The 19,019-nt window shown below is 45.0% G+C and overlaps 1 protein-coding gene across 2 annotated transcripts in view; it reads right to left on the bottom strand.

Annotated features, from left to right (window-relative positions):
* slc4a1ap (solute carrier family 4 member 1 adaptor protein) overlaps positions 1 to 19,019 on the bottom strand; it is a 164,300-nt gene that overhangs the window by 31,269 nt on the left and 114,012 nt on the right. For both annotated transcript variants that reach the window (XM_078212238.1, XM_078212239.1), the window contains one exon: positions 13,514 to 13,712. In XM_078212238.1, coding sequence (XP_078068364.1) covers positions 13,514 to 13,712 — 199 coding nt within the window. The remainder of the gene's footprint in view (positions 1 to 13,513; positions 13,713 to 19,019) is intronic.

The raw sequence follows: 19,019 nt of genomic DNA, 5'->3' as shown, positions 1-19,019 counted from the left end.
TGTGACTGTAAGGCTACATTCTGCACCCTCCCCTTTCCTTCTCTATGTATGGTATGTTTTGTCTGTATAGAGCGCAAGAAACAATACTTTTCACTGTATCCCAATACATGTAAAGTAAAGTAAAGTTTATTTATTAGTCACAAGTAAGGCTTACATTAACACTGCAATGAAGTTCCCGTGAAATTCCCCTAGTTGCCACACTCCGGCGCCTGTTCGGGTCAATGCACCTAACTAGCATGTCTTTCAGACTGTGGGAGGAAACTGGAGCACCCAGAGGAAACCCACGCAGACACGGGGAGAATGTACAAACTCCACACAGATAGTGACCCAAGCTGGGAATTGAACCTGGGTCCATGGCGCTGTGAGGCAGCAGTGCTAACCACTGTGCCGCCCCTATGTGACATTAATAAATCAAATCAAATCAATATATTTCATCGGAAGCCTGGAATCTGCACCAGTTTAGTTTAATGACAGTTTGAGGATAAGGGGTAAACCCTTTAGAACTGAGGTAGAAGAAATTTCTTCACCCAAAAGGTGGTGAATGTGTGGAATTTACTACCACAGAACATAACTGAGGCCAAAACATTGTCTGAATGCAAGAAGAAATTAGATTTAGCTCTTGGGGATAAAGGGATCAAGGAATATGGGGGCAAGGGGGGGGATCAGGATATTGAATTCGATAAACAGCCATGATCAAAATGAATGGTGGAGCAGACTCGAAGGGCCGAATGGCCTACTCCTGCTTCTAGTTTCTACGTTTCTATGGTGGAACATGGAGATCAATGTACCAAATTAACATCCATACCAAACTATGCGAGCCAAAGCAACTGCTGGAGTAGAGAAACCTCCAAATATTAGTTCTTGCGAGATTGGGAATCCATATTGTTAAATGTCATGGCACATGGATTGCTCTCCTAGAGCAGTGGAGATTAAGGAAGGATTTAATATCGGTGTTCCATTCCAAAGTAGAATTAGGTAGGTTGAGAGAAACTGTTTCCACTGGCTGGGTGATCAGAAATCAGAGGCCATAGATTTAGGGTAATTGGCAGAAGGCCACAGGGGAAACGAGTAATTTTACACTGTTTTATGGCGATCTGGTAAAGTAGATTTAATGGCAACTTTGAAAAATTTGCATACACATATTTGCAGAGCCATGGGGAAAGAACATGAGAGTGGGACTAGGAGTACAAGTACATGGTTCATTGAAAGCGGCGTCACAGGTAGGCAGGGTGGTGAATAAGCACACTGGCCTTCATCAGTCAGGGCATTGAGTATAGGAGTTGGGACATTATATTACAGTTAGATAAGTCATTGGTGAGGCTGCGCATGGAGTATTGCGTACAGTCACCTGTTACAGGAAATACATTGATAAACTGGAAAGTGCGCGAAGAAGGTTTAATGAGGAAATTACCAGGACTGATGTGCATGAATCATAGGGAGAGGTTGGCCAGACTAGGACTTTACTCCTTGGAATGTAGGAGAATGAGGGGTGACCTTACTGAGGTGTATAAAATCATGAGGGGCACAGATAGGATGAACACACATCGTCTTTTTCCCAGGGAAGATGAATTGAAAACTAGAGGGTGTAGGTTTAAGGTGAGAGGGGGAAGATTTAAAAGGGACCTGAGGGGCAACTTCTTCATGTAGAGGGTGGTGCGTATATGGAATGAGCTGCCAGAGGAAGTGGTTGGGGCAGGTTCAATAGCAACATTTAAGAAACATTTGGTTGACTACATGGGTGGGAAAGGTTTAGAGGGATATGAGCCAAACGTGGGCAATTGGGACTAGCTGGGAGGGCACCATGGTCACATGGGCCAAAGGGCCTGTTTCTGTGCTGTATTGATCTATGATTCTAATTGGATATGTTCTTTCAGAGAGATGGCACATCATGATGGGCCGAATGGTCTCCTTCTGCGCTGGAAGATTCTCTGACGCATTGCCCCTCACATTTATGCAACTTGTAGCAATGGGTCAGCTGATCTCTCCCCGACTGCACAATGCAGTTTTAAGTCGGAACAGTGAGAATTGAAATGTTAGAAAGGAGGTAGCGATTTTGCTCTGCTTGTTATTTCCCCACAGGCTGGAATAACCAAATAGTAATGAAGGCCTGTGCTTTTGCAACGCAGTGAACAGACGTACTGCAAGTCCAGTGCTCAGTTGGCGAGCCAATTTGGAAAGCTCCCTTGTCTCAGATCAACATCTCGACATTGTTATCTCTTTTCCAAAGAAATGCAATATACATGTACAAACACTGTCACCTACTGCGCCCTCCTGAGGTTTAGCACTGACAAGATTTAAAACGAAAGTAATCGCTAAACCGCCACCTGAAACTGCATCCAAGCACGCTCAGTAGTGTCAATATCGGGGTGAGGGGTACTGTATTTGGTGAAGCTTTGAGGCTTTGCTGAGCAAAGGAACAAGCAGGAAAATGCAACTTCAATCCAGTCTGGCAACTCATCAACAAGTTCAGATTGAAGAGGGAGAGGGGTACATGGTGGTACAGTGGTTAGCACTGCTGCCTCACAGCGCCAGGGACCCGGTTCAAATCCTGGCTTGGGTGACCGTTTGGAGTTTGCACATTCTCCCCATGTCTGTGCGGGTTTCCTTTGGGTGCTCCGGTTTCCTCCCATAATCCGAAAGACGTGCTGGTTAGGTGCAGTGGCTAAATTCTCTCTGTGTACCTGAACAGGTGCCGGAATGTGACGACTCGGGGATTTTCACAGTAAATTTATTGCAGTGTTAATGTAAGCCTACTTGTGACACTAATAAATACATTAAAAATAAATACTTAAAAACACTGCTGTTATGCACAGAGAGGGTTGGACAAGACCAGGTAAAGAGGAGGGAATCAATGCTGCTGGGATTCTGGCTGGAGTAGAGTGCCTATAAACTGGGCTGGGGTGAAGTGGGGGAACGCAGTTTGATAAAACATGAGCTACTTAAGCTAACTACTGTGGAAGCGATATCTGTCCGCTGTGGTGTTTTTCCTGTAAAAAAACAAATCTTTTAATAGTGAGGAATTAGTATTTGAAGTTAATGAGAATGCACAACTTTTGTATTGACAAATTCCTAAATGTTCCAGCAGAGCATGCAGCTAATCCAACTTCCTCAAGTGCACGAGCGACCTTGTGTCTTCAGCAGTTCGATTCACCTCATCATATTTTATTTTAGTTATTCTTTTATGCATATGTAGAGATGTCAGGGAATATGGAACGAAGATAGGGCTAAGTTATTGGACTCTGGCGCTCAAACTGAATGGCCAAACAGGCATGAGAGGCTGAATGGCACACTCCTGTCCTTGACAGGCAGTAGTGTAGTGGTATCATCCCTGGATTAGCAATCCAGAAACCCAAGGTCATTCTCTGGGGACCTAGGTTCGAATCCCACCACGGCAGCTGGTGGAATTTGAATTCAATTAAAGAAAACCTGGAATTAAAAGTTTAATGATAACCATGAAACCATTGTCGATTGTTGCAAAAACCCATTTGGTTCACTAGGGAAGGAAATCTTATCTTACCGTCCTTACCTGGTCTGGCCTACATGTGACTCCAGACCCACAACAATGTAGTTTCTTTACAGAAAATGTCTTCTGAAATTACCGAGCAAGCCACTCAATTCAAGGGCAATGAAGGATGGGCAACAAACGCTGGCCCAGCCAGCAATGCCCAGTTCCCATGAAAGAATAAAGAAAACAATATACCCCTCCAGTGCAAGTGAAAAAATGTGCCTGTCTATGGCTCGAGTTACAAAGCTTATGTGACCATTTGCTTCCACAACATAGTTTGGTAATCAGTTTAAAGTTTATCTATCAGTGTCACAAGTAGGCTTACATTAACACTGCAATGAAGTTACTACGAAAATCCCCTAGTCGCCACACTTGTACCTGTTCGGGCACAACTGAGGGAGAATTTAGCATGGCCAATGCACCTAACCAGCTCGCCTTTCGGACTGTGGAAGGAAACCGGAGCACCCGGAGGAAACCCACGCAGACACGGGGAGAACGTGCAGACTCCGCACAGACAGTGACCCAAGCCGGGAATCGAACCCTGTCCCTAATCAGGGTCACGCCTGAATTGCCAACTTTTCTGAACTGTTGGGTTAACTTTTACGGGTGGTTTGGGTGATTTGTCTGCATTGTCGGAGGAAGATATTACCAAAAAAAAAAATTAGAATCGGTGCCGGCCCTACTTACACTGCTGGAAACAAGTTGACTGTAATTGAGGTCAGACTCCTTGAAGCAGAACACAGTCTTTCAAACCTGAACAACTGCAAAACAATGGGTGCGGAGGGAGAAGGCAGCCATGCAGGAAGGAATGATGATTGAGGTCATGCCAAGAAAATTGTGTGCCACCAAGAATAAAAAAAAAACAAGTGATGAAACAACTAGGTTTGCCCAAAAGAACTGGAGTTCAGAATTGAGGTTAAATTGGTGTGCAATTGCTAATGGGAACTAGCTAGAGCACAGCAAGAGGTGCAGTAGAGTTTTACGAGCTCAACACTCGCTGGCACAGAACAGAATCTTCTCTCATAACAATTACGACTTGCATTTGTATAGCACCTGTATTTCTTGTGTGTTCTTGCGTAAAGCAGTAAAGTGTCTAAAGGAATTTCACAGGAGTGATCAAAGATAATTTGACACTGAGCCACATAAGGAGGTATCAGCACAGGCGAGGCAGCTGTTAAAGCATCTTCAAGGAGGGAAAGGTTGAGCGGTTTAGCTCGGAATTATCAGAGCTTGGGGCCTACACAGTTGAACGGTGGAGCAAAGAACATCGAAAAGCACAAGAGACCAGAATTGCAGGAGTGCAGAGATCTAAAGGGGTTTTGGGGCTGTAGAGGCTACAGAGATAAGAAAGGGTGAGGCTGTGTATAGATTTGCAAACAAGGTTGTGAATTTTTAAATCTAGGCATTGCTGAACCAGAAGCCAGTGTAGATTTGTGGGTGGAGGGGTGATGGGCGAATGGGACTTGGTGCGAGTTAGGATACAGGCAGTAGCTCAGATACTGCGTGGACCACCTGGCAGGGGTAGTCGCAGACATTTTTAACCTCTCCTTACTTTGATCTGAGGTTCCTATCTGTTTAAAGAAGACAACCATCATCCCTGTACCCAAGAAAAACCAGGCAGCGCGGCCTTAATGACTACCGCCTGGTGGCTGACATCGATCATTATGAAGTGCTTCACGCCAACTCCAGTCTTCCAGATTGCCTGGACTCACTAGAGTTTGCCTCCCGCCACAACATTCCACAGCAGACGTCACCTCCCTGGTCATACACTCAACTTTGGGATACCTGGATAACAAGGACATATATGTCAGACTCCTATTTATTGACTACAGCTCAGCCTTCAACAACATTATTCCTACTAAGGGGAATAGCTGCACCTTATCCACTCTGCCCATGTCTCTCATGATCTTGTACACCTCAATCAAGTCGCCCCCCAGTCTTCTCTGCTCCAATGAAAACAACCCAAGCCTATCCAACCTCTCTTCATAACTTAAATGTTCCATCCCAGGCAGCATCCTGGTGAATCTCCTCTATTCCCCCTCCAGTGCGATCACATCCTTCCTATAATGTGGCGACCAGAACTGCACACAATACTCTAGCTGTGGCCTCATCAAAGTTCTATACAACTCCAGCATGACTTCCCTGCTTTTGTAATGGCATCAAGATAGATAGGTCGCCGGGTCCGGATGGGATGTACCCCAGGTTACTGTGGGAGGCGAGGGAAGAGATTGCAGAGCCTCTGGCAATGATCTTTGCGTCGTCGATGGAGTCGGGAGAGGTGCCGGAGGATTGCGGATGTGGTTCCTATTTTCAAGAAGGGGAATAGGGATAGCCCAGGAAATTACCGACCAGTGAGTCTAACCTCAGTGGTTGGTAAGCTGATGGAGAAGATCCTGAGGGACAAGATTTATGAGCATTTAGAGAGGTTTAGTATGCTCAAAAATACTCAGCATGGCTTTGTCAAAGGCAGATCGTGCCTTACGAGCCTGGTGGAGTTCTTCGAAAATGTGACTAAACACATTGACGAAGGGAAAGCGGTAGATGTGATTTATATGGATTTTAGCAAGGCGTTCGATAAGGTCCCCCATGCAAGGCTTCTCGAAAAAGTGAGAGGGCATGGGATCCAAGGGGCCGCTGCCCTGTGGATCCAGAACTGGCTTGCCCAAAGGAGGCAGAGAGTGTGTATAGATGGGTCTTTTTCTAATTGGAGGTCGGTCACCAGTGGTGTGCCCCCAGGGATCTGTTCTGGGACCCTTGCTGTTTGTCATTTTCATAAATGACCTGGATGAGGAAGTGGAGGGATGGGTTGGTAGGTTTGCCGATGACACGAAGGTTGGTGGGGTTGTGGATAGTCTGGAGGGATGTCAGAAGTTACAGAGGGACATAGATAGGATGCAAGACTGGGCGGAGAAGTAGCAGATGGACTTCAACCCAGATAAATGCATAGTGGTCCATTTTGGCAGGTCAAATGGGATGAAGGAGTACAATATGAAGGGAAAGACTCTTAGTACGGTAGAGGATCAGAAGGACCTTGGGGTCCGGGTCCATAGGACTCTAAAATCAGCCCCGCAGGTGGAGGAGGTGGTTAAGAAGGCGTATGGTGTGCTGGCCTTTATCAATCGAGGGATTGAGTTTAGGAGTCCGGGGATAATGATGCAGTTATACAAGAACCTCGTCAGACCCCACTTGGAGTACTGTGCTCAGTTCTGGTCGCCTCATTACAGGAAGGATGTGGAAATGTGTCTGACAGGGTATTCAGGACTCTTAGGGGGGAGGGAGATAAACCACAAGTTATTGTACATGTGGGGACACACGACATAGGGAGGATAGGGGAAGGGGATATTAGGCAGGGATTTATGGAGTTGGGGTGGAAACTAAAGGCCAAGACTGACAGAGTGGTTATCTCTGGACTCTTGCCTGTACCACGGGATAGTTTAGAGAGGAATAGGGAGAGGGAAGGTTTGAATTCATGGCTGAGGGGATGGTGCAGGAGGGAGGGGTTCAGGTACTTAAGCAATTGGGGCTCGTACTGGGGAAGGTGTGACCTCTATGAGAAGGATGGTCTACACCTTAATCAGAAGGGGACCAATATCCTGGGGGGTAAATTTGCTAAGGCCATGCAGGGAGGTTTAAACTGATTCGGGGGGGGGGGGGAGGGATCCTGAGTAGTGGGGCTGAAAGTGAGGGATGCATGGATGGGGACTGCAATGCACGCATTGCAGAGGTGGGGTGGAGCAGGGTTTGAAATGTGTATACTTCAATGCCAGGAGTATTCGCAATAAAGTGGGTGAACTTGCAGCGTGGATCAGTACCTGGGACTTCGATGTTGTGGCTATTTCAGAGACATGGATAGAGCAGGGGCAGGAATGGATGCTGCAGGTCCCGGGGTTCAAATGTTTTAGTCGAAGTAGGGAAGGAGGTAGAAGAGGGGGAGGGGTAGCATTATTGGTCAGAGATTGTATCACAGTGTCAGAGAGGAGGTTTGATGAGGACTTATCTGTTGAGGTAGTATGGGCGGAGATTAGAAATAGGAGAGGAGAGGTCACCCTGTTGGGAGTCTTTTATAGACCTCCTAAAAGTTCTAGAGAGGTTGAGGAAAGGATTGCGGAGTCAATCCTGCTTAGGAGTGAAAGTAATAGGGCAATTGTTATGGGGGATTTTAACTTGACTAATATTGACTGGAATTGTTATAGCTCTAGCTCGTTAGAGGGGTCAGTTTTTGTTCAAAGCGTGCAGGAAGGTTTTTTGACTCAGTATGTAGACAGGCCAACTAGAGGTGAGGCTATATTGGATCTGGTGCTGGGAAATGAGCCAGACCAGGTGCTAGACTTGGAAGTTGGTGTGCATTTTGGTGATAGTGACCACAATTCGGTTACGTTCACCTTAGTGATGGAAAGGGATAGGCATGAACCTCGGGCCAGTGGTTTTAGCTGGGGGAAGGGTAATTATGAGGCTATTAGGAGAGAATTAGGAAACATAGGTTGGACTAGGAGATGACAGGGACTGGGAACGTCCGACATGTGGAGTTTTTTCAAGGAGCAGCTACTGCGAGTCTGTGATAGGTATGTCCCTGTCAGGCAAGGAGGAATTGGTAGGGCTAGGGAACCGTGGTGCACCAAAAAAGTTTCTTTGTTGGTTAAAAAGAAAAAGGAGGCTTATGTTCGGATGAGACGTGAGCACTCGGGTAGTGCACTAGAAAGCTTTAGATTGGCTAAGAGGGAGTTGAAGAGCGAGCTTAGAAGGGCTAAAAGGGGACATGAGAAGACTTTGGCGGATAGGGTTAAAGAGAATCCTAAGGCGTTCTATAGGTATGTCAAGAACAGAAGGTTGGTTAGGGCAAGTTTAGGGCCAGTTATAGATGGCAGAGGGAAGTTATGTGTGGAACCGGAGGAGATTGGTGAAGCATTGAACCAATATTTCTCTTCGGTGTTCACGCAAGGGGACATGAATATAGCTGAGGAGGACACTGGGTTGCAGGGGAGTAGAATAGACAGTATTACAGTTGATAAGGAGGATGTGCAGGATATTCTGGAGGGTCTGAAAATAGATAAATCCCCTGGTCCGGATGGGATTTATCCAAGGATTCTCTGGGAGGCAAGAGAAGTGATTGCAGAGCCTCTGGCTCTGATCTTCAGGTCGTCGTTGGCCTCTGGTATAGTACCAGAAGATTGGAGGTTAGCGAATGTTGTCCCATTGTTTAAGAAGGGGAACAGAGACTTCCCCGGGAATTATAGACCGGTGAGTCTCACTTCTGTTGTCGGCAAGATGTTGGAAAAAATTATAAGGGATAGGATTTATAGTTATTTGGAGAGTAATGAATTGATAGGTGATAGTCAGCATGGTTTTGTGGCAGGTAGGTCGTGCCTTACTAACCTTATTGAGTTTTTTGAGAAAGTGACCAAGGAGGTGGATGGGGGCAAGGCAGTGGACGTGGTATATATGGATTTTAGTAAGGCGTTTGATAAGGTTCACCATGGTAGGCTTCTGCAGAAAATGCAGATGTATGGGATTGGGGGTGATCTAGGAAATTGGATCAGGAATTGGCTAGCGGATAGGAAACAGAGGGTGGTGGTTGATAGTAAATATTCATCATGGAGTGCGGTTACAAGTGGTGTACCTCAGGGATCTGTTTTGGGGCCACTGCTGTTTGTAATATTTATTAATGATCTGGATGAGGGTATAGTTGGGTGGATTAGCAAATTTGCTGATGACACCAAAGTCGGTGGTGTGGTAGACAGTGAGGAAGGGTGTCGTAGTTTGCAGGAAGACTTAGACAGGTTGCAAAGTTGGGCCGAGAGGTGGCGGATGGAGTTTAATGCGGAGAAGTGTGAGGTAATTCACTTTGGTAGGAATAACAGATGTGTTGAGTATAGGGCTAACGGGAGGACTTTGAATAGTGTGGAGGAGCAGAGGGATCTAGGTGTATGTGTGCATAGATCCCTGAAAGTTGGGAATCAAGTAGATAAGGTTGTTAAGAAGGCATATGGTGTCTTGGCGTTTATTGGTAGGGGGATTGAATTTAGGAGTCGTAGCGTTATGTTGCAACTGTACACAACTCTGGTGCGGCCGCACTTGGAGTACTGTGTGCAGTTCTGGTCCCCACATTACAGGAAGGATGTGGAGGCTTTGGAGAGGGTGCAGAGGAGGTTTACCAGGATGTTGCCTGGTATGGAGGGGAGATCCTATGAGGAGAGGCTGAGGGATTTGGGATTGTTTTCGCTGGAAAAGCGGCGGCTAAGAGGGGATCTTATTGAAACATATAAGATGATTAGAGGTTTAGATAGGGTGGATAGTGATAGCCTTTTTCCTCTGATGGAGAAATCCAGCACGAGGGGGCATGGCTTTAAATTGAGGGGGGGTAGTTATAGAACCGATGTCAGGGGTAGGTTCTTTACCCAGAGGGTGGTGAGGGATTGGAATGCCCTGCCAGCATCAGTTGTAAATGCGCCTAGTTTGGGGGCGTTTAAGAGATCCGTAGATAGGTTCATGGACGAAAAGAAATTGGTTTAGGTTGGAGGGTCACAGTTTTTTTTTTAACTGGTCGGTGCAACATCGTGGGCCGAAGGGCCTGTTCTGCGCTGTAATGTTCTATGTTCTATGTTCTAAAAGATTGAAAGGGTGCAGAGGAGATTTACAAGGATGTTGCCTGGATTGAGTGGCATGCCTTATGAGGATAGGCTGAGGGAGCTCGGTCTTTTCTCCTTGGAGAGACGTAGGATGAGAGGAGACCTAATAGAGGTATATAAGATGTTGAGAGGCATAGATCAGGTGGACTCTCACAGGCTTTTTCCCAGTGTGGAAATGTCTGCTACGAGAGGACACAGGTTTAAGGTGCTGGGGGGTAGGTACAGGGGAAATATTAGGGGGAAGTTTTTCACACAGAGGGTGGTGGGCGAGTGGAATCGGCTGCCGTCAGTGGTGGTGGAGGCAAACTCAATAGTGTCTTTTAAGAGACTCCTGGATGAGTACATGGGACTTAATAGGATGGAGGGTTATAGGTAGGCCTAAAAGGTAGGGATATGTTCGGCACAACTTGTGGGGCCGAAGGGCCTGTTTTGTGCTGTAGCTTTCTATGTTTCTATGTAATCTATGCCTCGATTGATAAAGGCAAGTGTCCCATATGCCTTTTTCACCACCCTTCTAACATGCCTTTCCGCTTTCAGAGATCTGCGGCCAAACACGCCAAGGTCCCTTTGTTCCACAGAACTTCCTAGTGTCCTACCATTCATTGAGTACTTTCTTGTCAAATTACCTCTTCCAAAGTGTATCACCTCACGCTTTTCAGGGTTAAATTCCATCTGCCACTTATCTGTCCATTTGACCATTCTGTTAAATCTTGTAGCCCAAGACACTCCGCCTCACTGCTAAACACCCGTCCAATCTTTGTGTCATTCGCAAACTTACTAATCCTACCCCCATGTAGTCATCAATGTAATTTCCCAATGGTAAAGCATTTTACTCAGGTTACTGTAACATTCTGAATTACTCAGCATGAAACGCAAATGTTTAGCCTAGTGGTGAGTGGGGGGAGAGCAAGAGCAGACAATGTCTCCATGTGCCTCCCTGTGACCAAACCCTGTAGCTAGATTGTGACAGATAACATCCCAAAATTGACAAGGAAAAACTGGCATGGCAGTTTCCACATTCTCCCCGTGTCTGTGTGGGTTTCCTTCGGGCGGTCTGGTTTCCTCCCACAGTCCAAAGATGTGCAGGTTAGGTGGATTGGCCATGCTAAATTGCCCCTTAGTGTCAGGGGGATTAGATAGGGTAAATGCATGGGGTTACAGGGAACGGGCTGGGTGGGATTGTGGTCGGTATAGACTCAATGGGCCAAATGGCCTCCTTCTGCATTGTAGGGATTCTTTTATTCTACATTGGTTAGTTTGTGAAAGCAGAAAAGTTAAAAGGCAAGTGGTGAACAGAAGAGACAAGAGACTGCCTCCTACAGCTGCAGAAATTGGCTTCATTTGCCTGCTCGTCCTCTGGTACGAGCGAATGTTCTCATGGCTCATATGCTTTTCCTGTCCATTTAATATCATATTTAAACTATTTCTTCTGAATAACATCCTTAATAAACTACTGTAAAATCACAGATACGCCTGGCCCTCTTTTTGGGTAATCTGTGCATGTTACGATCCTAGTTGATGTTACTATTGGACAGTCAGAGCGCAACCCCAGCTCAATAAATTGTAACTTTTTTTGTTTAGAGACATGGATGAACAGAGTTGCAGGACTGCTGGCTAACCTGCACATCTTGGGACACAAAGGGACAATTTAGCATGCATGGTCAATCCACCTAACCTACACGTCTTTTTTTTAAAAAGTAAATTTATTTATTAGTCACAAGTAAGGCTTACCTTAACACTGCAATGAAGTTACTGTGAAATTCCCCGAGTTGCCACATTCCGGCGCCTGTTCGGGTCAATGCACCTAACCAGCACATCTTTCAGAATGTGGGAGGAAACCGGAGGAAACCCACGCAGACACGGGGAGAAGGTGCAGACTTCACACAGACAGTGACCCAAGCTGGGAATCGAACCCGGGTCTCTGGCGCAGTGAGGCAGCAGTGCTAACCACTGTGCCACGACTGCGGGAGGAAACCAGGGCATCCGGAGGAAACCCACGCAGACACAGGGAGAATGGGAAAACTCCACACAGACAGGTACACAAGGCCGGAATTGAACCCAGGTCCCTGGTCCTGTGAGGCAGCAGTGCTAACCACTGCGCCGCCCACGATATAGATCATGTCCCAGTCATTTTCAGCAGTGCAATCTCCAGATGTTATTGACTCGGGAGTTACCCAATCGTCGCCATTATGGCTATATTTCATTATGTTACTATATTTAATGTTAAAAATAAGGATTGAACATAGTTTCTAGTGCTTGGGGAAATTGATTGAATTGAGTTTATGGAGTTTGACAGCACTGAGACGTTGAATTAACTTAGGATAATTCAGCAATCAATCACTTCAATAGAATCACTAATGCTTCCCATGATCTGCGACAATAATAGGGCAGAAGAAAAGAAAAGAAAGCTTCTGAATTATTCCCCAAGCATTTTGATTATTTATGACAGAAAGCTGCAGGTTCCAATGGCACCAGGATCTCTAACCTCACCATTTTTCTTGTGTTAAATTGGGTGGTGAGCGCTGTGAAACTATTAAACATCGATAGCATCAAAGCCATTCATAATGGTGCTCACAATTGGTGACTGGAGACTCTCCTTTTCTAGTGGGATGGCAGATCAGGAGCCTTGAATTCGGTTAATTGCCTCCTCCCTTCTCAAAAAACATGACGGCCGCTTGAAGCAACTCAACTGCTGAGATCAGTGAAGCCGCACTGACTGGCATGGCTCGCACTGGTCCCTCCACACTGACGCTACAGTTAAGAAAGCCCCCACCCTCTTTGCTTTCTCAGAAGACTAAGGAAATTTGGCGTGCCTGCTACGACTCCCACCAATTTTTACAGGTGCACCATAGAAAGCATTCTTTCTGGTTGTATCACAGCTTGGCATGGCTCTTGCTCTGCCCAAAACTGCAAGGGTCGTGAATGTAGCGCAGTCCATCACGCAAACCAGCCTCCCATCCATTGACGTCAGTCTACGCTTCCCACTGCCTTAGAAAAGCAGTCAGCATAATCAAGGACCCCACGCATCACAGACAAACTCTCTTCCACCTTCTTCTGTTGGGAAAAAGATTTTTTAAAAATCTGAGATCACTTACCAACAGACTAAAGAACAGCTTCTTCCCTGCTGCCATCAGATTTGTGAATGGACCTACCATATATTAAGCGGATCTTTCTCTACACCCTAGCTATGACTGTAACACTACATTCTGCATTTCCTTCCTCCCTATGTACTCTATAAATGGTATGCTTTGTCTGTATAGGGTGCAAGAAACAATACTTTTCACTGTATTCCAATACATGTGACAATAAAAAATCAAATCAAATCTGCTGGTTCATGCTGCCTTTCCGATGCTAGCGGTTAAGAATTCTGCTCTTAACTCACCATTATCCTGCCTGGGATTTTCCACTAAATCGATCGGATGTGACAGGTCTGCTTCTTGCTCCATTTCTTGCCCGTGGGTCCAATCAGCAGGCTGGTTCTTGCCTGGTTCCTCCTCCTCCTCTTCCTCCTCTTCTGTTACTTGGCTTTCCTTCATAGTAAAGAAGCTACTGGGTGGCTCAGGGCGTTTCGGTGGCAATCTCTGTATGGGAAGAAAAGAAATACGTAAACACAGCTTTTTAATTACCATCAAGTGTTTGGAAGGCTTTTCTTTCAGAACAAGAGAATATGTCAATCGCTCCAGGCAACTTATCCTTTTGAATAGGATAATACCATCAGATGCCTCCTCACCAGTTGCCTCAACTCATCAGAATTGCTTCTTGTTGCCTGTTGGATCAATTGTTAACCACCCAATTCAGTGTCCTTTCATAGAATCATACAGTGCAGGAGGAGGCCATTCAGCCCAAGGAGTCTGCACCGATCCCACCCAGGCCCTATCCCCATATCCCCATGCATTTACCCGAGCTAATCCCCCTGACACTAAGCGCCAATTTAGCATGCCAATCCACCTAACCCGCACATCTTTGGAGTGTGGGAGGAAACCGGAGCACCCGGAGGAAACCCACGCAGACACAGGGAGAACATGCAAACTCCACACAGACAGTGACCCGAGCCGGGAATCGAACCCGGGTCCCTGGTGCTGTGAGGCAGCAGTGCTAACCACTTTCCTTGCAACCTATTGCACAACTCCATTACCTTTTGGGTGAACAAGTTTGGGATGACCTTGCTTCTTTATCTTAATTTTCTGTCTCCTGGCATTTGAACGTTTTAACCCTCAGCGTCTACTTATATTTAGAAACAAACTCAACACAGAAAAACGCCCCGAGGGGCTTCACAGAGACATATGGGATTAAAGAAGAAGAATGTGGATATTTAATCAAAGATGGAAATATTAGATGACTAAAAGCACAGTAAAAATGGATTTTAAGGATATTCTAACAGAGGGGGAGGTGAAGATTTGGAAGCTTTCGAATAATGAATTCCATTGTGTGGTTAAGACCATTTTGATGTTATGAAAAGAGGGAAAACCCAATTGGAAAGATTAAAACATGGAGCTGTAGGAGAAATGGGCATTGGACCTGGGAGGTGACAACACTGTCAAGGGCACTGAAGAAGAAATAGGGAATTGGCCAGTTAGTCTGGATGAACTTTTATCAATTCTCTCTATGGTCTTGAAGCCTTCAAGCAGATGATCTCAAAGTCTCTTCTTCTTTCAACTTCTCCCATTTTACTTGGGGTCACCACAATGCTGCTTGATCACATTCCCTCCTGTCAGTCACCCATTCCTCTTCCAACCCCTCTGCGTTTAAGTCTCTGGCCACCATATCCTTCCTTTTCTCCTTCTGCCTGGCAGTCCCATCTCCATCACTCAGCTCATCACATGCCCTCGCTCTTTCCATCACAACTAATCAAACTATTTTCATTTGGTTCTCGACTACCTTTGCTGTCCCTTCCACAATCTTCACTGACCCCTGATGTCCTGGTCCCTGGATCTTGTCCTTTTTTGTCAATTCACACACCCATTTCAGCATCTGATTATTATCCAGTCAGGCTTCTTGACGTTGGGACAAGTTTCTGCTCTGTTTAACAAGGCCTGTCTCACAACTGTTACAGATTCTTCCTTTCAATTTCAGCGATACTTTTGTACCACATAATGCTTCACTACACTCCTTGCAATTATTCCACCCAGTGCTTATCCATTGGTTTATCTCCACTGTAATAAGACCATAAGAATTAGGAACAGGAGTAGGTCCTTCGGCCCCTTGAGCCTGCTCCACCATTCAATAGGATCATGGCTGATCCAACAGTCCCCATATCCACTTTCCTGCTCTTTCCCTGGACCCCTTGATTCACTTACTGATCAAATATCTGCCTATCTCAGCCTTATGTGTCCATCTTCTGCCACCATTGACCCCAGGGACAATTTTTCCAGGTTTTCACACACAATCTTTACACCTTCGCTTTGACACTCTTCCCTAGTTTCAAACCTCAAAGTCTCCTCTTGTCTAAAGGAAACGAAGATGGTAAACACATGTAGAAGCCCAATTTGCAGCGGAAGCAGAGATTGTGAATGATAATAAGACGATGGACACAATTTTAACAGACAAGGCTGTCAGGAGCAAAGTGAGATAAGGGGCGAGATTCTCCAGCCTCCCAGCTGCGGGAGGTGACACGTTGTTTGCTAGCAGCGGGATTCACTAGTCCCACTGCTTTCATTGGGAATTCCCATTGACGTCACCCCATGCTGGCAGGAAACCCACGGGCGGGGGTGCACTGCCGGCGGGACCGGAAAATCCCGCCGGCATGAACGGCCGGAGAATTTCTGCCGAGGTCTTTCAATTTGTTTTTAAGTTAACATTTTTAAACCTAAGCATGAGTTATACAATTGACAAGGCAATTAATTAATAAAATATATTCTACAATTGTAGATTCACCATGACAAGACACCAATCAAGCAAAGAATAAAAGAAACCACTTTGCAATTTTTAGAAAACACTAACACAGTCAGATCTGGGCACATTGTATATCAAAGTGAAGAAAACGAATCCCTTGGAGCTCTTGATCAGAACCAACAATTGCAAACCCAATTAAAAATATGAGCCAAGGCACAAGATATGTGACAACACAAGTCAGATGGAGAGGAGAACTCTCTTTTAACTTGCCTTGTTAAGTCTTAATCCTAACCTTAAAGTGGCACCCTCTACTGTATCAGCAGCACACCTCCATCTCTAATAGCTGACATTGTCAAGACATCCCGGAATTAAGATTGCCAATTTGTGTCAGATCACTGCCACCTATGCTTTGTACACTCACACAAGCTGGTCTGGACTCAGCCATTTTATGTTTGATCCCCACCTTCAGAAGAACGTTGCAAGTTTCATCACATCAGCCTGGACTGGACTGACGCCCAGATTCCAGAAGTGTAAGTTAATTAAGGAACATAAAACAAAAGAGTAAAATATCTTTACAGGAACATCAATAAGAGAAAGGAAGGCTATGGTAGGACTTGGACCATTAGGGAATAGATAGGATAATAACACAATAATAATAAAGACATGCTGGTTGGGTGCATTGGCCGTGCTAAATTCTCCCTCAGTGTATCCAAAGAGGCGCCAGAGACTGGCGACTAGGTGATTTTCATAGTAATTTCACTGCAGTGTTAATGTGAGTCGACTTGTGACACGAATAAATAAACTTTAAACACAGGTAATGATAGATAGCTGGCAGAAATACTAAATAATTATTTCGCTTTGGTGTTTACCAAGGAGATAGAAAAGGCAAACATGACATCAAATGATGAGATAGGTAATGAGATGAGTGCACTTCAAGTTAAAAAAAAGGATGTATTGAATAAACTAAACAAACTCAAAGAGGATCAAGGCCCTGGGCAGGATAGATTGTATCCACAGACTTTAAAAGAATCTACGGAAGAGGGAACAGACACATAGTTACTCATATTTAATACTTTTCAGTAATGATGTTTTTGTCAAAGGACCAGCTAATGGAATTCTTCTATTTAAGAAAGGGGACAGAAAACATCCAGGGAATTATAGACCAGTCATCTTAACTTCAGTGGCAGGAAAATAACGGAACCTCTCCAAAGAGAGAGAATAGAAGAACATCTAGAAGTGAAAATATAATTGGAGAGTCCCTGGTAAATGAAAAGGAATCCAGACCTTTACTGTGATTTTTCTAAAAAATAGACTTTCTTCTGAAGCAAAAAAAGATGGCTGCTACAAGTCACATGACCACAGTGTCAACCTTTTGCCTGGCAGCTACCCCAAGGGTTACAAGAACAAAATAATTCTTTTTTCAGCTGGTGGCATTTCACTTTTCATTCTACAGACCTCTTATTATGCAAACCAGGAGGCAACGTCAAAATTCATTAGGCTCACAGAGCTGCTGAAAAACTCCTAACACATCTGGAACTGTCCAGGCACATTTCAAAAGGGAATCAAAGGAGTGTCATTTGCATCTGCTAAGCTCACTCACTAGCGGAGTCAGTACGCCCACCTAGGCTTTCCAACACCAGACCTTCAATATGGATGGTCAGTGGCAACTAATGACCGGGGCATTTACTATCCTGAAATCAAAGCCAGTAGTTCCAGACATTAGAGAAGAATCCTTATTGAAGTCGTTTTGGAGAAAGAAGATCACATGACTCGAGTGATCAATTTGAAATCTTCATATACCTTTGAGAACCGAGAAATCCTCAGTTTGCTGCTTTAACATCCAACAAGTGAGCCACCAAGAAACAGACCCCTTCAGGCAGAACAACAGCCTGTATCTCAAAACCTGTCTCTCTTCGAAGAGTTTGTGCCATTGAGTATAGAACTGAACCAGTCCATGTACCGATTATATCTTGTGCTATCCACACCAACTGCACAATGAACCCTACAATTCCAGTCTTCAGCCAGATGAACTCAAACTGTTACATGAAAGAATACCCCACTGGACTTTGAAAATTACGTGAACTAATATTTATCTCCATGGCTCTTGTACTGTAAAACTCCTTCGTTTATATCCCCCCTGTAGTGTGTGTGTATACCTGTGTCCATATGCTTGTATGTGTATGTATGTGTTCATATGCCTGAGCGTGTGCTTGGTGTGTGTGCGCGGACGCATGTCATGCATGTATATATGTGTGTGCCTGTGCTTGTCTGCATGTGCAATGAAATGAGAAGTTGCGGATACTCATCTGCAATGTCCTAACCAGGTTAGGTGTGGGTTTTAAAGAAAAAAGATGTAATTTGCACGTGTAGATTCAAATTAACAACAACAGATTTATTTAGGAGCTGTCACCTATGCAGAGTACAAAATGGAACTGAAGAGCAGTCTGTGAAATGCCCTCATTACATCACCATTCAATCATGTGACCTGCTCCAACATCCCTCCCCCTTTACTTCTGTAGTCAAGACAACAAATTACGATGATGTTACACATAGGAACAATAATACACGGGACACAATACAATGTGCCATGGGGAGAACGTGCAGACTCAACACAGACAGTGACCCAAGCCGGGACTCGACTCAGATTCAACTAAGTCTTTCATAGTAGTATTTACAACACTAGGGAATGAAGAGGTTGGTATTTCTGGAGATGACTCCAAGAAATCATTTTGAGATGCCAACAATTGGTCAGCATGGTGTCGTCAAACTAGTTCATCTTTGGTTTGAACTGTGTAAGAAATTGGGCCTGTTTTTGGAAAAACTATGGCTGGGGCCCATTTCTCACAAGGAGATTGGCAAAGAATTTCAACAGATACAAACATGAGGTAGTATATTTTGGTAGAAAGAAGAAAGGAGTTACTTATTATTATTTGGATGATGCAAGTCTAAGTGGGGTTCAGGGATAACTATATCAATCACTAAAAGTTGCACCACAGGTTGGCAAGGCCGTAAAATAAAACCAACCAAACATCAGATTTTATCCCTAGAAGGATAGA

The sequence above is a fragment of the Mustelus asterias genome, chromosome 5 (assembly GCF_964213995.1).
Source record: "Mustelus asterias chromosome 5, sMusAst1.hap1.1, whole genome shotgun sequence".
Taxonomy (NCBI): Eukaryota; Metazoa; Chordata; class Chondrichthyes; order Carcharhiniformes; family Triakidae; genus Mustelus; species Mustelus asterias.
The sequence above is the reverse complement of the archived record's forward strand: the minus strand, read 5'-3'. Positions and strand labels throughout refer to the sequence as shown.